This window comes from Balaenoptera acutorostrata, chromosome 11 (assembly GCF_949987535.1).
Source record: "Balaenoptera acutorostrata chromosome 11, mBalAcu1.1, whole genome shotgun sequence".
Taxonomy (NCBI): Eukaryota; Metazoa; Chordata; class Mammalia; order Artiodactyla; family Balaenopteridae; genus Balaenoptera; species Balaenoptera acutorostrata.
Genome location: NC_080074.1, coordinates 37,044,425 through 37,060,697, shown reverse-complemented (window position 1 = coordinate 37,060,697; position 16,273 = coordinate 37,044,425). Strand labels below are relative to the sequence as shown.

At 34.8% G+C, this 16,273-nt stretch overlaps 1 protein-coding gene across 4 annotated transcripts in view; it reads left to right on the top strand.

Annotated features, from left to right (window-relative positions):
- TMTC2 (transmembrane O-mannosyltransferase targeting cadherins 2) overlaps window positions 1–16,273 on the top strand; it is a 900,074-nt gene that overhangs the window by 349,742 nt on the left and 534,059 nt on the right. For all 4 annotated transcript variants that reach the window (XM_057556839.1, XM_057556840.1, XM_057556841.1 and 1 more), the window contains exons 10-11: window positions 2,259–2,373; window positions 13,725–13,788. In XM_057556839.1, coding sequence (XP_057412822.1) covers window positions 2,259–2,373; window positions 13,725–13,788 — 179 coding nt within the window. The remainder of the gene's footprint in view (window positions 1–2,258; window positions 2,374–13,724; window positions 13,789–16,273) is intronic.

Genomic DNA, 16,273 nt, shown 5'->3' with positions numbered 1-16,273 from the left:
TCACATAAGTAGTATATTTATTAATACATTTAGTTAGGTAGGTAGGCCTTGAGGACAGGTAGCAATTAATATTACGGTTTTTTAAATTCAATTTATTTATTTTTGGCTACGTTGGGTCTCCGTTGCTGCGCACAGGCTTTTCTCTAGTTGTGGCGAGCAGGGGCTACTCTTTGTTGCAGCACACGGTCTTCTCATTGCGGTGTCTTGTTGCAGAGCATGGGCTCTAGGCACGTGGCTGCAGTAGTTGTGGCACTCAGGCTCAGTAGTTGTGGCACACGGGCTTAGTTGCTCCGTGGCATGTGGGATCTTCCCGGACCAGGGATGGAACCCATGTCCCCTGCATTGGCAGGCAGATTCTTAACCACCGTGCCACCAGGGAAGTCCTAATATTATGTTTTAATTTTTTTTTTTAATCTGTAGTAAGTATAGCTAACTGAAATATGGGTTTAGCCTGGTATCCTATACTAAGATATATGTGAGGAGATATTAATTATTCAGTACGCCACAGATTGTCTAATTTTTGTTTTACTTTTTTAAAACCTCGTATACTTTAAATTGTATCTCATATCAACATGTCTGTAGGGTTAGGGTCTACATGAATTTCATAAATAATGTGTGTTTCTGTTTATCAACATAACCATTTACAACTCTGTTTTCTTAATAATTTTCTGACCCAACAATTATGTTTGTTTTGGGAGCTGAGAAAGGCGCCAAATGTTAGGTGAGAAACTAAGAAAGTGATGTAAAACTTTTTGTAGAAAGAACTGAAGGATCTCCAACTCCCGGTCTGAAAGTAGGATTAAAATCCTAGGCCTATCTTTACACACCACTCTTTACCGATTGAAGTTTAGAAACGGTTAAGCAGTGGCTGTGGTTTATTATAAATCCTTAAAACAGAAAACTTCCCCTGTGTTTTAAGAACTGGTCCTTTTAGGTCAGAAGACAATTTGTAATATTTAGTAGATAAACGGTAAGCGAGGGACCCACCATTTTTAAAGTTTTTCAGTTTCCATGTATGCCTTAGGATTTGCAATCATTTTTGTAACTATTTTTCATGTTGTTAAAGTCTTGAACTTTAAGCAAACAGGAATCTGAAAGCAAAGAGAAATAATAAATAGAAAACAATTCTATACGCCTATCAATTGCATGGGTGGTTTCTGCATATCTCTGTCCTCCCTTGATTTGGTTTTCATTTGATTATCTGTATCAGACAAGGCTTAACATCATTACTTTTACTGCTAATAAATCCTTAGCTATGAAAAAGCAGCCTGCTCTCTCTGGTTGCATGTTTACAGCCTTAAAATTGGGCCCCACTTTTATTTTGTTTTCTTTGCCTTTACAGTATGATTCTGGGATAGCATCATATAACAATTCTCGAGATACAGTTTTGAAGAATTGTGTGGCTCTATCTGCAATAATTCTAACCTTGCAAAGCTGACCTGAAAGTAATCTCAGAAATCTGTATTTGTTAATATTCTTCCGTGTTTATTAGTCAATCTATAAGTTAATGCTAAACCAACCTTTCTATGTTCTTCCAATAATTTTAGTGTTACTTAAATATAAGAAATAAATATATCTTAATACGGGTAGCCCTGTTTGTGAATGTGCATCAGAGACAAAAACTGTTTTAAAGGACCAATAATTAAAATCAGTTCAAGTTATATTTGTCATATATCTTTTTTTCCTACAAAGCAACTCTCATCTTAGGATCTCAGAGGTTTATAGCTAATAATTAAATTTTATACTAGTGATGCAACATAATGATTATAGTGACTTATATAGGTGAAACAACTAATGTTTAAACCAGTTGATGGGTGACTTACTGAAATATATTGCACCCGAGCTGTAGATTCAACAGAACTAATATAGGGCCTTAATCCCCAAACTCTTTGACCATCAGAAAGCTAAAATCTCCCCAGTAGTCTTTTTTATATTGCTTTACTTTTTAAAAACATTTTTACATATCTGTAGTATATCTTTAAATTTGTTCATTTTATTCTTACTTCAATAGTCTTTGGAGCATTTTTAAGAAAAAAATTTGTTAGTGTACCAGATTAGGTACATTGCGATGCCCTGCAATTAAGGGAAAGGTATATAAAATATGACTAAATAATGAGCATGTAGATGCACGGTACACATAAATCTTAGCTTTGTATCACCCTTACCACTGTTCTTACGTTTTTCTCTATAGCAGCTTTAGTTGTTTCACAGGATTATTATTTTCCAATTTTCAGCTCACTTGACTTCATGCTTTGCAGGTCAATTTCTTCTGGAAGAAGCTCGCCTCATAGAAGCAGCTGAGATGGCAAAAAAAGCAGCTGAACTGGATAGCACGGAGTTTGATGTGGTCTTCAATGCTGCCCACATGCTCAGGTTAGTTTTTGCTACTGTGCCTGAGAAGACCAACACTGTAGCTTTATTCTTATTAAATTAATATAATATAATTAAATCAATTATACTAATTCCCCTTATATGTCACCTTATTCCATATTCTAAAAGTGAATTATGCTGCTTAACCATGTTAAAATCAGTCAGGACTATTTAATTCATTATAGTTTATGTGCATAGTATATAGGGTATATGAACTTTTAGGACTCTCTGAAAATTATTCAGGCCCCTTTTCTCTTTCCTTCAAAAATTATTGGCCATAAAATACAAAAGGAAAATTGCAAAATTGAAATTTGTAACTGTCTAATTAAATGTTTCCAAGACAAAACATTATGTCAGTTAGTCAACTGCATCTCAATATTTGTGTTTTTGTATTAATTATATTGAATGGGTCATGTGGATACATTTTATTATGCTTGGTAGTAGAGAGGATTATCAAATACAAATATAATTAAGGCCTATCAAATTCTCAAAATGGCCCTATAATTAGCACTGTTGCTGTGTGTTAAAACAATATATGTTTTTAGACCATTAGTGCCTCTGTTTTCAGAAAGACTATTTTGAAGCCTAATTACAATAATAGCAAAACAAAAGGCAGATGAACAGGTTTTTGTGTGAACATAAAATGAAAGCCAATGCATTAAAGGAGGATGTTTTTAAGAAACTCGAATGATTTATACAGTTGTTTAAAAAACATTGTTTGTTCTGTTAGCCATACGTATACCCCTTCGCACATGCTGTTACCTGAATTTCACTCTATTAAATCTCCACGTAAATGCATCCTTGGGTGACATTCACACTATGGGCTCTGAACTTGGCTTCTAGGGGCAAGTTTCTAATTATGTAGATTACTCTTACATGGGAAGAAAAATAGCAGAGAATTGGTCCACATTTGGATGGTTTTAAAGCATGGACTTTTTGAGAAAAGTAGAGGAACATTTAAAAAAAATTTTTTTTGAGATCATTGTACATTTGCATGCAGTTAAGAAATAATACAGAGAGATCCCTGTACCATTTATCCAGTTTCCCAAGTGGTGATATCTTGTAGAACTACCATACAGTATCAAAACCAGTATTTTGACATTGATGCAGTCCACTGGTTTTATTGGGTTTCCCCAGTTTTATTTGTACCCCTGTGTGTGTCTGTGTTTTTAGTTTTGTGCACTTTTATTACATGTATAGGTTTGTGTATCCATCACTCAGTCAGAATACAGACTATTTCCATCACCACAAGCATCCTTCATATTCTCCTTTTATAATCACATACCCTCACCTACCCCTGTCCCCCAGGAACCAATATTTAAAGCAAGTTTTGTAAATTACCTTGGATTTATAATTTGAGATTATTACTGTATCTGTATCTTAGTGGTTTCCTCCTTGGCTTTTAATAAGTTTTAAATAAGAAATTCGAAGTCTGTTTGAGAGGAAAGAGTGTACTGTGAGGTTTCAGTTGAATACCCTCATTCCATATCAATGCTTAGCGTTCCTAAAGCAGGTACCTACAAAGAGAAATCAGGATTCAATAGACTATTGGTATATTTTAAAAATAAACTGTAGCCAGTTCGCAGGAACCTTCAATAGAAGGATAATTTTTTAAAGATACTTTAATTTGCATGACAAGGTTAGGTGCTGTGTTGGGAAGAGGACTTTTTTGTTCTTCAGGAATAAAACACTGTGCTTTTAGTTACAATAAACCATTTAGAATGTGAATGCACAAGTTTCTAGAAACTAATTTATCTTAATCATAATAGATACTTTCATCAACAAGGCATTTTGCTATATATTAAATCAGTATCTGAAATTCAAGGTCTACCAACGGAAACTCGTTATAAGAACATTACAAAAAACGTCCTTGTTAAATATATAGCTTGTAACTTTTCCTTAGTAACCATAGTGCTAGAAACCAGTGGAAAGTTTTTGTTATACATTGGCGACGTGGAAATCTTTAGGATTTATTTTTCAGAACGTTCTCTCTAGTTTTCTAAAGTCTGCATTCCTCATTAAGTTGCATTCAGTCAGCGCCTTCCTATCTTGATTGCGAGTATGACCACAGCAACCTGGTCATATCCTTATTCAACTTGGTGGCAGTCCGTATGAATGTTTTTACTTATTTTTTTAGCTCTGTCAAATTCAACAATTTCTTGAATGCCTATTGTGCAAGCTGAACACCAGCCTCTTTCCTTACTAATCAAGAACATGTAGGACTTTGTTTGCTAAAAAGAATAAAAAAGGTTATTGGTTTTCCCTTGAATGCAGCCTTATCAAAATGGTTAGCTGGCAAGATTTTGCTTATTCAGCGTTACATCTAACATTTCCCTTGGGGCTTCCAAATTGTTGTAAATTGAGTTTGATATTGATTTTTTTCCTTCAAGAGCTCTGTTCTTTCCTAAGATATTTAGGAGACAGAATTGGCAAGGTTTGGTGAGCAGTTCGATGGGAGGGAAAGGGCAGATGTCTCCCTGGCTGTGTCTTGGTTAGCTGGATCAATGGTTGACCTAATATACAAAATCAGCAATTTAGGAAATGTTATGGTTCAAGATATACTTTGAAGCATACTTATTTAACTTCCCTTTCCTTGGGTAATTCCCAACGAATTGACACAAAGAATCTATTAATAAGAAAAAAACTGCTTATCACAAAAGCCAAAAAGAAAAAGGAAAAAAAAAAACCATTCCTCCAGAAGAGACTAGTTTGGAAGAGCCCATCAAGGGGCAAATCTTTAACTTATTAGGACCTTCAAGAGGCTTGAAATTGGAGAAATGTCTAACAGACCCATTTTAATTCTCAGTAATGGATAAAGATCTTTTTCTATAGAATTAGAACATTTCTAATTCCTGTTGTCAAGGTGATTCACAAGAACACTGTGTGGGGTGGAAGTATTAACTCTGTTCACCAAATATATTTGGCCTTCCCACTTCAAGAAACATAATAGGATTGCACTTTCCTGCCTTCTTCCAAGTTGAAGACCTTCCTGGGTCTTATTGGGTCGTTGAATGTGTGTGAACGTGATGTATGTTATTTCTGAGCCCAAATTGTAAGAGTCAGTGCTTTTCCCTTTTTCTGACTTGGAAATTGTGGAAATAGATCCAGAAATAAGCAAAGGGAGACAAACCTCCCTTCTCACCTGCATTGGATAGGATGAATGAATGCAAAATAAATTTTGTCTTAATTCACTGAGATTTAGGATGTGTCTATTATCGCAGTGTAATCTAACCTATCCTAACTGATCAGAATATATCTGTGAAAATAAAATACATAGTTGGAAAGAGGAGCCATATAACATCAGAAAAGATTAAGCAATTAATAGGATCTCTGAGTTTATAACTACAATGGAGGCAATGTAAAATTGATAGATTGAAATTTAAATAGAAATTATAGATATTTCCCAGAACTTAATGAAAAATACTAAAGACATGAAAATGATGACTGAAAGGATAAAAGATTGACAAATAGATTGAGAATAGTACATATACACTAGTAATTTTATTTATATATATATATGTTTGTATAATTATAGTATACAACTATGTATATATAGTTATATATACATGTATAGTATATAGGTATTGTTTATATAATATGTGATACTTTTGTCTCTGTATATATAAATATGTATATATAATTATGCTGTATGTATGTGTATGTAGTTAGATATGGCATATATACATATATAATTTTATTTGTTGTATAAATGTTAATATAAATAGAAAATTTCTGAAGGAGAACATAGCGCAGGTGAGCAATTATCAACAAATAGAAAAAATTTCCAAGATAGGATGGAGGTCTTTAATCATCATATTAAAACCAAAATTAATGAAAATAGATCTACTCCTAAACTTGTGTTCTTGCATGGGTCACCATTTTTAGTTGCAAACTAAAGAATCCACTCTTGCCAGTTTAAGCAGAAACAGGATTTATTGTAGAGAATTCTATAGCCCACAGACTCTCCCATAGGCTTGAGAGTGCTCTACATAGGCAGAAATAATTTCCACCACCTAGCTTTCCTTGGGGCTCAGCAGCTTTTAGAATCCAAAGCTCTGCCACCATCACCCACAAGGAACCAAGAAGAGCAAGCACCACATTCATTAGAAGATGAGTCTTCTGAGTGCAGCTGCCTACCCATTATACTTACTTTTGATTTTGATTCTCTTGAGGTTGCATCTGATTGATGGAACCTGAGTCATGTACTGATACCTTGGCTGGAAGATGAGGGAATTTTTGGCTTCTGCCTTGTTTGGGAAGAGAGGATGCACACTGTGGCTAATTACTAAATATATTTCCAGGGAGGGTGATCACAGATGTTGAAGGCCTCACATAATGAACGGTTGACTACACGTGTTGACATTTTTAGTACTTCAAATAAAATGGAAAAAGTACTGGATGTTTCCAGATGAGAGCATTAAAAAAAAGCAGATTGGTTATCATCAAAGGAAAATATCAAAGGAATTTAAAATACTAAAACTCAGTAGAGTTATGTCTATAGAGTTATAAGAGGAAAGTATTGAATCAATTATTCTGTTAGAAACACTTTGTATGATTGGATTTATTCAGTGTTCTCCCAGACCTGGAAGCTAGAAAGTGCACAAAGGTATTTGACACCTGAGAGGAAGTCTTGAGGCACTGAAAACAAATTTAACTCATTCACAGCATTCATGGGCTCTGGTGGAAAGTTGCTTTTTTCTTTTATTTTCTTTTTTTAAATCCATTTACAGGATAATGAAGGAAAAAAAGTAGCATTTATTCAAATATCTCCTGTCTACCTAGCACCGTATTTTGCATTGTATATGTCACCCTCTTAATTATAATTTCACATATATGAAATAGACACTAATATTCCCGTTTTACAGATGAAGATGCTGAGGCTCAAAGAGAGTCGGTATTTCCCATACTTGGTAAAGCTGGGATTTAAACTTATCATATTCTTGCCAAGTTTAATACTGTTTTCACTGTGTCACATTGGCTCCCTCATACCTTTATAACTGGGTGATTACCTAGAAGCTGTGATTCCTGAATTTATTGATGGAAAAAGGATTTATAGAGAGTAACAGGTTTTCAAATGTGTAAATCCTAAATAGTAAGATCCTTCCAGTATTATTAGATTATCCCTTTGTGGTAAATTTTAGAAAGTAGGTATATAGTCATAGGAGAGAGAGCTCCAAGTTTGTACTCTCAAAGGAACATTAAGTCTTTAGACATACCATCATGGTATATTGTCTGACGAAGGACACACTGCTGAGATAAGTGTGCAGTTTCTTTTTATCTAGGCCTAAGGGCCCAAGTGCTTCCTAAGGTAGTAAGAAAAGCAAAACTGTACTGTACCAACTGGTTCCCATTGCTTCCCTAATTTCTAGAGAGCAGAGTGAATATGTGAGAAAAAATTATCTTTCAATTTTCATTCTCAAATAATTTCACTGGAAATGACATAAAATAGACGTTAAGGAATAAAGGGAAAAAATCAGATTATTTTCTCAAAGCAGATTGTGAATGTACACCCACACACACACAAGCACACATACGTTGGATGTTGGAGATATATATACATATATCCAAGACCTTGTGAGTAATATGCTTTCTTCTTTAACACTTCCCAAATTACCAAAGACCGTTCAAAAAGGTATTGGGTTTTTTACTTATAAATTGTACATTACTGCCAACTTTTGGTCAAGAGGGGCCTATTTCAACTAGGTTATAGTGGGATGTAAGGTCTTTAAAGCAAAGAGGTGTGGCAGATGAGGTTAAAGGTAGGTACCTTCCTACTCTGTACCTTTCCAACATTAATGTTCATGTGAATCACTCAGGGATCTTGTTACATCACATGTTCTGATTTAGAGTGTGTGGGTGGTACCTGAGGTTTTATTCTTCTAACAAGTCACAGGTGTTGCTTATGATGTTGGTTCTTGGACCACTCCTGCAAGGAAGTTCTAGTTTGCCTTTCCTCTTGTCATCCCTCTCAACCCCTGCTCCCCAGCCAAGCATTACAACTTGAACATAAGTAGTAATTTACTATATAGGAATATTATAGTGGACATTACCGATACACATTTCCTTCCTTTTAATTTTTCCAGTACATTTCATTATGTAATCTTTCCAGATATAAGCTTAACCTGTCCTTAGCAGCCCTCAAAGATTTGAGGCCATGAAACGATGGGCTCAAATTCCTACGGGACATCAAGAAATATCTAACTTCAAGGAATCATTTTGTAAAACTTACACCGTCAGCATAGTCTTTTCCTCTGTTATTGCTACATTTCCACTATGCCTCTCTATCCTTTATATTTAGTATTGAGACAGATGCCTACAGGTCATGAAGCCATTTTTTGATGTCTTGGTTGAGAAGTTTTCATTTAAGAAGCCTTGATGATCATAAATAATTTATTCTAGGAGTTTCATTACAAGGTTTTTTTTTCTACTCCATTATTTTTACATATATGTGACTCTCGTTTTGCTATTTTAAGATTTTCCATACATTTTTATGTCCTTGTTTATTTCAGTTCTACTTCTATTACTACTGTACAGTTTATCAACTAGAATTAAAATTTACCTCTGCTTTGAGTAACTTAAAGCTAAGTGTAAGTTTAGCAAGTTGGCAAGAACACAGGAACATCAGCTACTGTTTCACCTTACTTTCATGATACAGGAACAAACAACTCTCTAGTTTAAAAAAAAATCCTCATAAGTTATCCTTGAAAATGATCACCAAGACTTAAATAAAATATTGTCTTTCGTATGAGTCAAACAGTGGTTATCGTCCATATTAAATAATTTTAATTCAAAACGGACAATTCACAACCATTAATAATTGTAGTTAAAGAGAGTCTTCTAAATGCTACTTGAGTTTTTATTTTCTACATTTTTTCAAGGAAGTAATTTATAATTTACCAACCTTTAATTTTATAATTCTCACAGAATACATAAAAATGTAGGTAATTACAAATGATTCTTTTAATCAGAATCTCCTCAAACATTTTATGGGGTATATTAAGTTGTTTCATAACATAATTGATTCCCAAATTTCTTTTATATATCTTTTCTTGTAAGAATATTGGGCCCTAAACCTGTGTTCCAAAAGACACTTTTGTGTCATAAAATAATACCAGAGAGAAGAATTAGCTGTATGAAATATATTTCTGTATTTTTTAACAGATGTAAGTTTCATAGTCCCATGTGCAAAAATGGAATTCTGTAGTAATCAAATGATGACATTTGTTTGTGACTTTTGTTACTATTTGTTTTCGCTCTGAACCTACTTTTTCACTGATGGCAGAAAAACTGAATCTAAAGACTTTAAAAATATAATCAGCGCAACCCAGTGATTTCTTCAGAAGTCAAGGAAGACTTGACTTCATAGTCTAGTTTACAAATACCATCTGGCTTCATAGTCTAGTTTACAAATACCATCTGGCTTTTTCTACCTCCTTACCTTTCGTGGCCCTGAGAGGCCACAGATAATATGCAGAGGGAGAGGGCCTTACATATGTGATGGACAGGAGTTAATAAGAAAGGAGCCACTGTATCAGTCTCCAATTAATGTCTATTGTTGGCATGGTGATTTAATCTTTATTCTCTAGATAAGGGACATAATGTTGACTCAGGGTGACATGTTAGATGAGGGTAGTCACCCATCTGGACCCAGTGTAGTTTCCTGGTAAGAGTAATTTTTCTTACCATCTCATTCCTGGCTTTTGTAAAGTATATTGTGGCCAGAACACAAGGTTGTCCACATACGGCCTGGGAGATCTCTTGGCAGAGCCAACTACTTTCCCCTTTACTCACCTTCTGGGTCTTCTACTTGGACACGTGGGAAACTTACAGTCCCCTTCTCTGTCTAATTGTGACCACTGCCCCCCAAAATAGGAGATTTGGGGGGTAAGAAAGTAAGTATCCAAATACTCTTCTTGCTTTTTCTCATTCCCTATTTCCTTGCCTTTCCCCTGAATTCCTACTCTTCCCCTCCTTTATGGGAGAGGGTGAAGTACATGCGGCAAAATACTATAGTGCATTTCACTATTTGTTCTTAAAACTATCCTCTGCTCAGCTGGGTCTGGTGAAGTTCACTTCTATCAGTTTGGGAGTTAGAATTGGAAGGAAGTAAAACCTGTCATTGCAAATATTCTCCATATTCTCCCCTTTTCTTTTCTTTTTTTTTTCATATTCTCCCCTTTTCAAATCTCATTCCTTACTTTAAATCATCGCTTTTAAGCATAATAATCAAAAAGCATGTTTTATTGCTTTCTTAGTATTTGATGTAAGAATTGTTGTGGTCATCTGCCGCAGAACAATGTACCATATGTCATTCTGATACATCTGGCTCTCACAAAGATAGCAGCTTGATCCTGTGATTCAGATATTTTATTTTAGAGCCCTTGATTCTGAGCTCAACCACTTACCAGCTGCGTTGCCTTGGGGGACTGTCAGCTTCTCTAAGCCTCATTTTAACCATCTTTGAAATGTGGTTAATAATAGCAATAATAGCAATAGATTCATAATATTGTTGAAACTGGAAAATAGCGTAATCAATCCATGGAATTTTGTAAGTGATACATAGAGAATTTACTATCTCAGAAAAGAAATAGTGAACAAAGAAAAGAAATATGGGTATTCAGGAAAAGTATATTTTATCAGCTTCTTTAAATAGTTTGATCCCAATAGTCTTTGGAACCTGAGTCCTGTAATCAATCTCTAACAATCCAGTGGTTGAGGTTCTAGGGTGTTTACTAGAATCCCCTAAGCAACTGGCAGGATATTGCTAATTTCCTCAGTTTTCAAATGTTGACTAATGATTCAATCATTTTTGCATTAAGATTTATTAAGTACTCCCAGGATGCTTCTTGCAGAGGGGGGAGTATGCAGTACAGCTTACACCATAAAGTAGACATTGGACAGCTCCTCATGAGTTTTCTCTATAGAGAGTAAAACAAGGATATACAGGAAGATTCAGTGGGTAGAACTGACATACTCTTTTCCCTACAGTTTTCCATGTGTTGCCATAAGTGCCTAGTAGTCAGTAAAATCCGTTTAATATTAGAAGAAAAGTCCTAGAGGCAAAATTAATTTTCACAGTTATATGACAAATATAATAAATTCTATTTGTATTTTCTTATTTCATTAGAATATCATCAATTCTACTTTTAGCTTAAGAAACTATGTCTTCTAAACTAGATATTTCCTTTGGGAATTAAAAAAGACTGAAGACAGTGAAGACTTGAAAAACTAATAACCTTTTTAGGGGGAAAAAACCTTTTTTCAATTGCACTGATTATTATTTTAAAGGTATTTTACTTAGTGAATTCCTGAGTTTCTCTTCTGATCCTTATCTACCTCATGAATCTGAATGTCCATAAAGATGAATATTAATGGTCACCATACTTTCTATGTTAGACATCTATTGGTTGATCTTGCTTCAAAGTAACTTACTTCTTTGTAGAATTAAGTTACTCTAATTTCCTACTCCATGCCTTTTATTTTCCTCTGGAGAAAACCTTTCCAGGGCATGATCTAATGAATTCTGGTTCAAATTTCCAAATGAATCTGAACCAAAGTGATTCTATAGTTTGGTTTAGGGAACCTTCATTAAATACCCTAGCGAGAGAATTTTTACTGTTTCATACCAGACTGAAGTACTTTTCTTGACATATTGAAATTGAACTTCAACATTTATGAGAATATAAATTGCAACAGCACTTTGTAACATGTCGTAAGTCCAGTAGAGTCTTAAGTCAAGGACTTTTACTTTCTCTATAACCCCATTAAAAATAGCAGTGTTTCTAATTATCTTTCCTTTAAAAATTAGAAAAATATGTCCTGCTCTCCAGAGAAATGTTATCTTCACTTATTCCTGTAGTTTATATGGTTGCATGCCATATGTCTTTATAGTTTTTATGTGGCTTGACCAAAGTGCAAATTCAGTTTTATAGGTATGGCTAGTTTGCCTTCTCTTTTAAAGAGAGAAGTGGTTTTCTAATTGAGAAAGTTAATTTTTGTTTCTCCTCTTTATTCCTGACCTCTTTGCAATCTTCTTGTCTCAAAAGGTTCTTCACATCACAGTTTCAAGAGAAGACTCCATTTTAACTGCAGGACCGCACGGCTTTAACTACTATTGTTCACACTATAGTTGTGCTATACACATCATCTGAAGTTGAATTTGTCCTTTTTCTATAGCATTTCTTTTCTACACAAATATGGTCACCAGAGTACAGTGTAACCTGCAAGAGCTTCTGGCTTTTATTATCTACCATCTTGGAAGGTTTTCAGAAAGCAGCATGGCATGATCAAACAGCATAATGTTTTGATGGCTAATTGGCTGGGCTTCTTCGGGACTCAAGAGATTTGATTTCTTCTGCTAACCAATTGGCTGAACCAAGGAGTTTGCTGTGAACTGCAAGAATAGACAGTGCACAAACTTATCTATAAAGTTTAGTCTGCATCTTATTTGTATAAGTCACCTGTGCCACTCATGGTATTTGGTAGTAATTAAGAAAAACTGACTGTAGTTATTTGAAGGCTGTGGGAACTACAGAATTCACTATAGACTGGAAGACATAGCTTGAACTGGCAGGAAATAAAGTAGCCCCAGACTCTTCCTGCAAAGAAACAGGACATCCAATAGCAGTTCTTTACAGGAAGACTCTGACCAGGATATAGCCCTGTTCCCTCTACCACTGTCACTGTGAGCAAATTCTAGCCATCCTCTCATCTTTCTGTCATTTGCTCAGGAATGAAAGTCCTAAGCAAGAACATCCCATTAGCTGAGGCTACTTCATGTACCCACCCTGGTGGCAAGAGAGCAAAGAGAGGGAGAGGCTGGCCTTTTTTTTTTTTTCCGGGTAAACTACACACAATGGAAAGTTCCCCTCCTGAACTGTAAAGAAAGTAGCTTTCTAGATAGATTTTTTTTTTTCTAAAACCTGAAAATGTTTACTATTTTCATAAAACAAAAGCAACTAAATAGTAATCTTGACAATTTATTTTTAAGAGTTAAGATTTTTCTAGGACATCATATTGAAGCAGGAGAATCCCAACCCTGTGACATACTATCTACATTAGCTTGGAAAAGGAAAATAACATTTCTAATTCCTAATGTGTAAATTTAAAATAATGCCTACTGAGTTGGATTAGGTTGAGATATTATTTACAATGCCTTAAAGATCATGACAAATACATTGTGTGCATTCAATTTTTACTGATCTTTTTCTGCTTAGTCACCTTATTATTTGATTGGCATGATTGTAATTTTTTAAAAGTTAATATTATTTTGCTACATAATGATTCTGTTCACCTATCTGAAATTTTAAAATAAATGATATAGTTTTTGTTTTTGTTTTTGTTTTCTTTAACAGGCAGGCTAGCCTCAATGAAGCAGCCGAGAAGTATTATGATCTGGCAGCCAAGCTGAGGCCTAATGTAAGTACCTTCCTAATGAGAAGCATTATTCAAAGGGATGGACTCACAGCGTGTGAGAGTTTTAGACATAGAAGCCTTGTGATACTGGTATTTTTCTCTCTGATCTCTTGTTTTGAATACGTGTTAAATGGCTCATTCAACCATAAAATATGCCTGTCTCAAGCTTCTTTCTTTTTCCAGAGGTACAAATTGCTATTTATTACCCTGTGTGAAGCACCATACATTTTTATCATTTGAACACAGGTTTTAGCATTATTAGATATTTTGCATTTGGATGACTTTTAAAATGAGTTCTTTGAAAGTATTTTTGCTGTGGTGTTACATACCTTTGGACTTCCTAACAACTCATTGATTCTTACGTGTTGTCAAACCTCAAGCTGTGTGCCTCTTCCCTATTCCACAGTCCTCATTTCTAGTAACTATGCTTTTCAGCTTTATCAAGTATTTTTTATTAGAATTTTTCCTTGGGTAGTCACACTTCCGTAAATTAAATCATTGCTATTGAAATAGAGTAACCATTTACGAGAGAATAAGAACTGGTTTTGTATCGGTCTTCTCAGCACTTTTTTATTCACAGTACATCATTGAATTCCAGGGCATTGCTTTTATTCTCATCCACACTGCTCTGCATCACTCTGCAACACTAAAACCTCTACCCTGCTCTCTAGATCTACGCCGTCTATTGAGAAATGTAATTTTCAAACAGTAATGAAAGTGCACGTGTGATGGGACTACAAATAATGGAATCAGTCCCATTTCTTTACAGTAACTCATCTATTGGACAGATGTCTATAGAGTACCTGCTTTGTGATAGGATACAGAGATTTCATACCCTAAAAGACCACACAATGTAGCAGACAAGACTGAACATAATCAACTAATTGAAATACAGTGTGGAACAAGGGGAGGATTAATGCTTCCTGAAAGCAACCCACACAGGAAGTAGCTTTTTGATCAAGAGACTCAACCACATGTAACCTTAGCCCTTGAATCTAAATGTCCCAGTTTCATTAATTATGAGGTACTTTAAGAATCGGTAAGCTGTTTGCAACAGAAGAAAATAATTTAATAGTTGTAAGAATGATAAGCGCTAAAATTTATTAAACACTTGCTATGTGTCAAGCATCATGCTAAGTACCTCAAGTGAATTCTTGAGAAATGAATTCAGAGAAATGAATAACTCACCCAGTATCACAGCTAATAAGTGGAATCACATTGTAACCCAGGCTGCTGTGTGTATAAGAGAAAGCTTGATGGAAAAAATGCAGTTGTATCTTAGAGAGAAAATGCAAGCCAGAAGTCTAGAAAAACAAAATGATAATGGTCCTCTCATTTATTCATTAAATATTTACTGAGCATCTATTAAGTGCCGGACACTATTCCAGGCACTGGATACACGGCAGTGAACAAAATTGACAAGAGTCTCTGCCCCTTAGGAGCATATAGTCTAGTGGTAAGGAGACAGAGCAGAAGCAGATAAATAAAATATATAGTATGTCTGACAGCAATAAGTGCTTTGGAGAAAAATGGAGCAGGAAGAGGAAATTAGGAGGTGCAGGGGGAGGTATGCAGGAGGCAGAGCTTTGTAAATGCCCGAGTTGGGCATCTTGTGTAGCATTTCTAAGAAAAGGGTTGGACTTGAGACTTTAAACTTATAAGTTCACTGAAGACAGGAATCAGGATTTTTTGTCTGACTGACTGACTTCCTTCCTTTTCCTCCTTTCCTTTCCTTTCCTTACCTTTCCTTTCCTTTCCTTCCTTCCCTTCTTTGATTAATAGAATTGATTGATAGAATCAATAATAGAATGATTAATAGAATGATATAATGCTCTTACTATATATACTAAATGATGGTAAGTTCAACCTTCATTCATCGAGTAGCAGTCCCTTGAGTGTCACTTTTATTTTTGTTAAGTGGTTGATCAGATGGCCGTCTTCAGCACATTGTAATGGATTAGGGAGAAAAGGGCTATCTGAACTCTCTGACCTGACCTCAAAAATGAAAAAGAAAATGAGGCACCGCAAGATTTAAACCTGACTTATAAGATTATTTATTTTAAAGACTGGCCAAATCATAAAATCAATATTTAATCTCCAACTCGAAGCCACTTTTTCTGAAACCCCAAAAAGTTTCTTCATAAACATGCCACAGATTGCTTTTGAAAAATGCATTTATTCAAATGATATTTCTCTTATCTCGTAACAATAAATTAAGTATTTTATAGACTTGGACAAGATATGAAGTCTGTATTTAACAATAAGTAAATGATGTTACAGTTGATAATCAACAGATGTGATCTTTCCCTAATCTGTTTTATGAATTGTGTTTGGTTTTCTGTACATAATTTGGCAAGTAAGATGCCACCAAGACAAGACTGATAAAATATAAACCTTAACAATAACACAGGTTTCTATTCTGAAATGAAGAGACCTATTTAAACAATAGCCCCATGTCATGAATTATTAGCAGTTAGCATGTGATCTA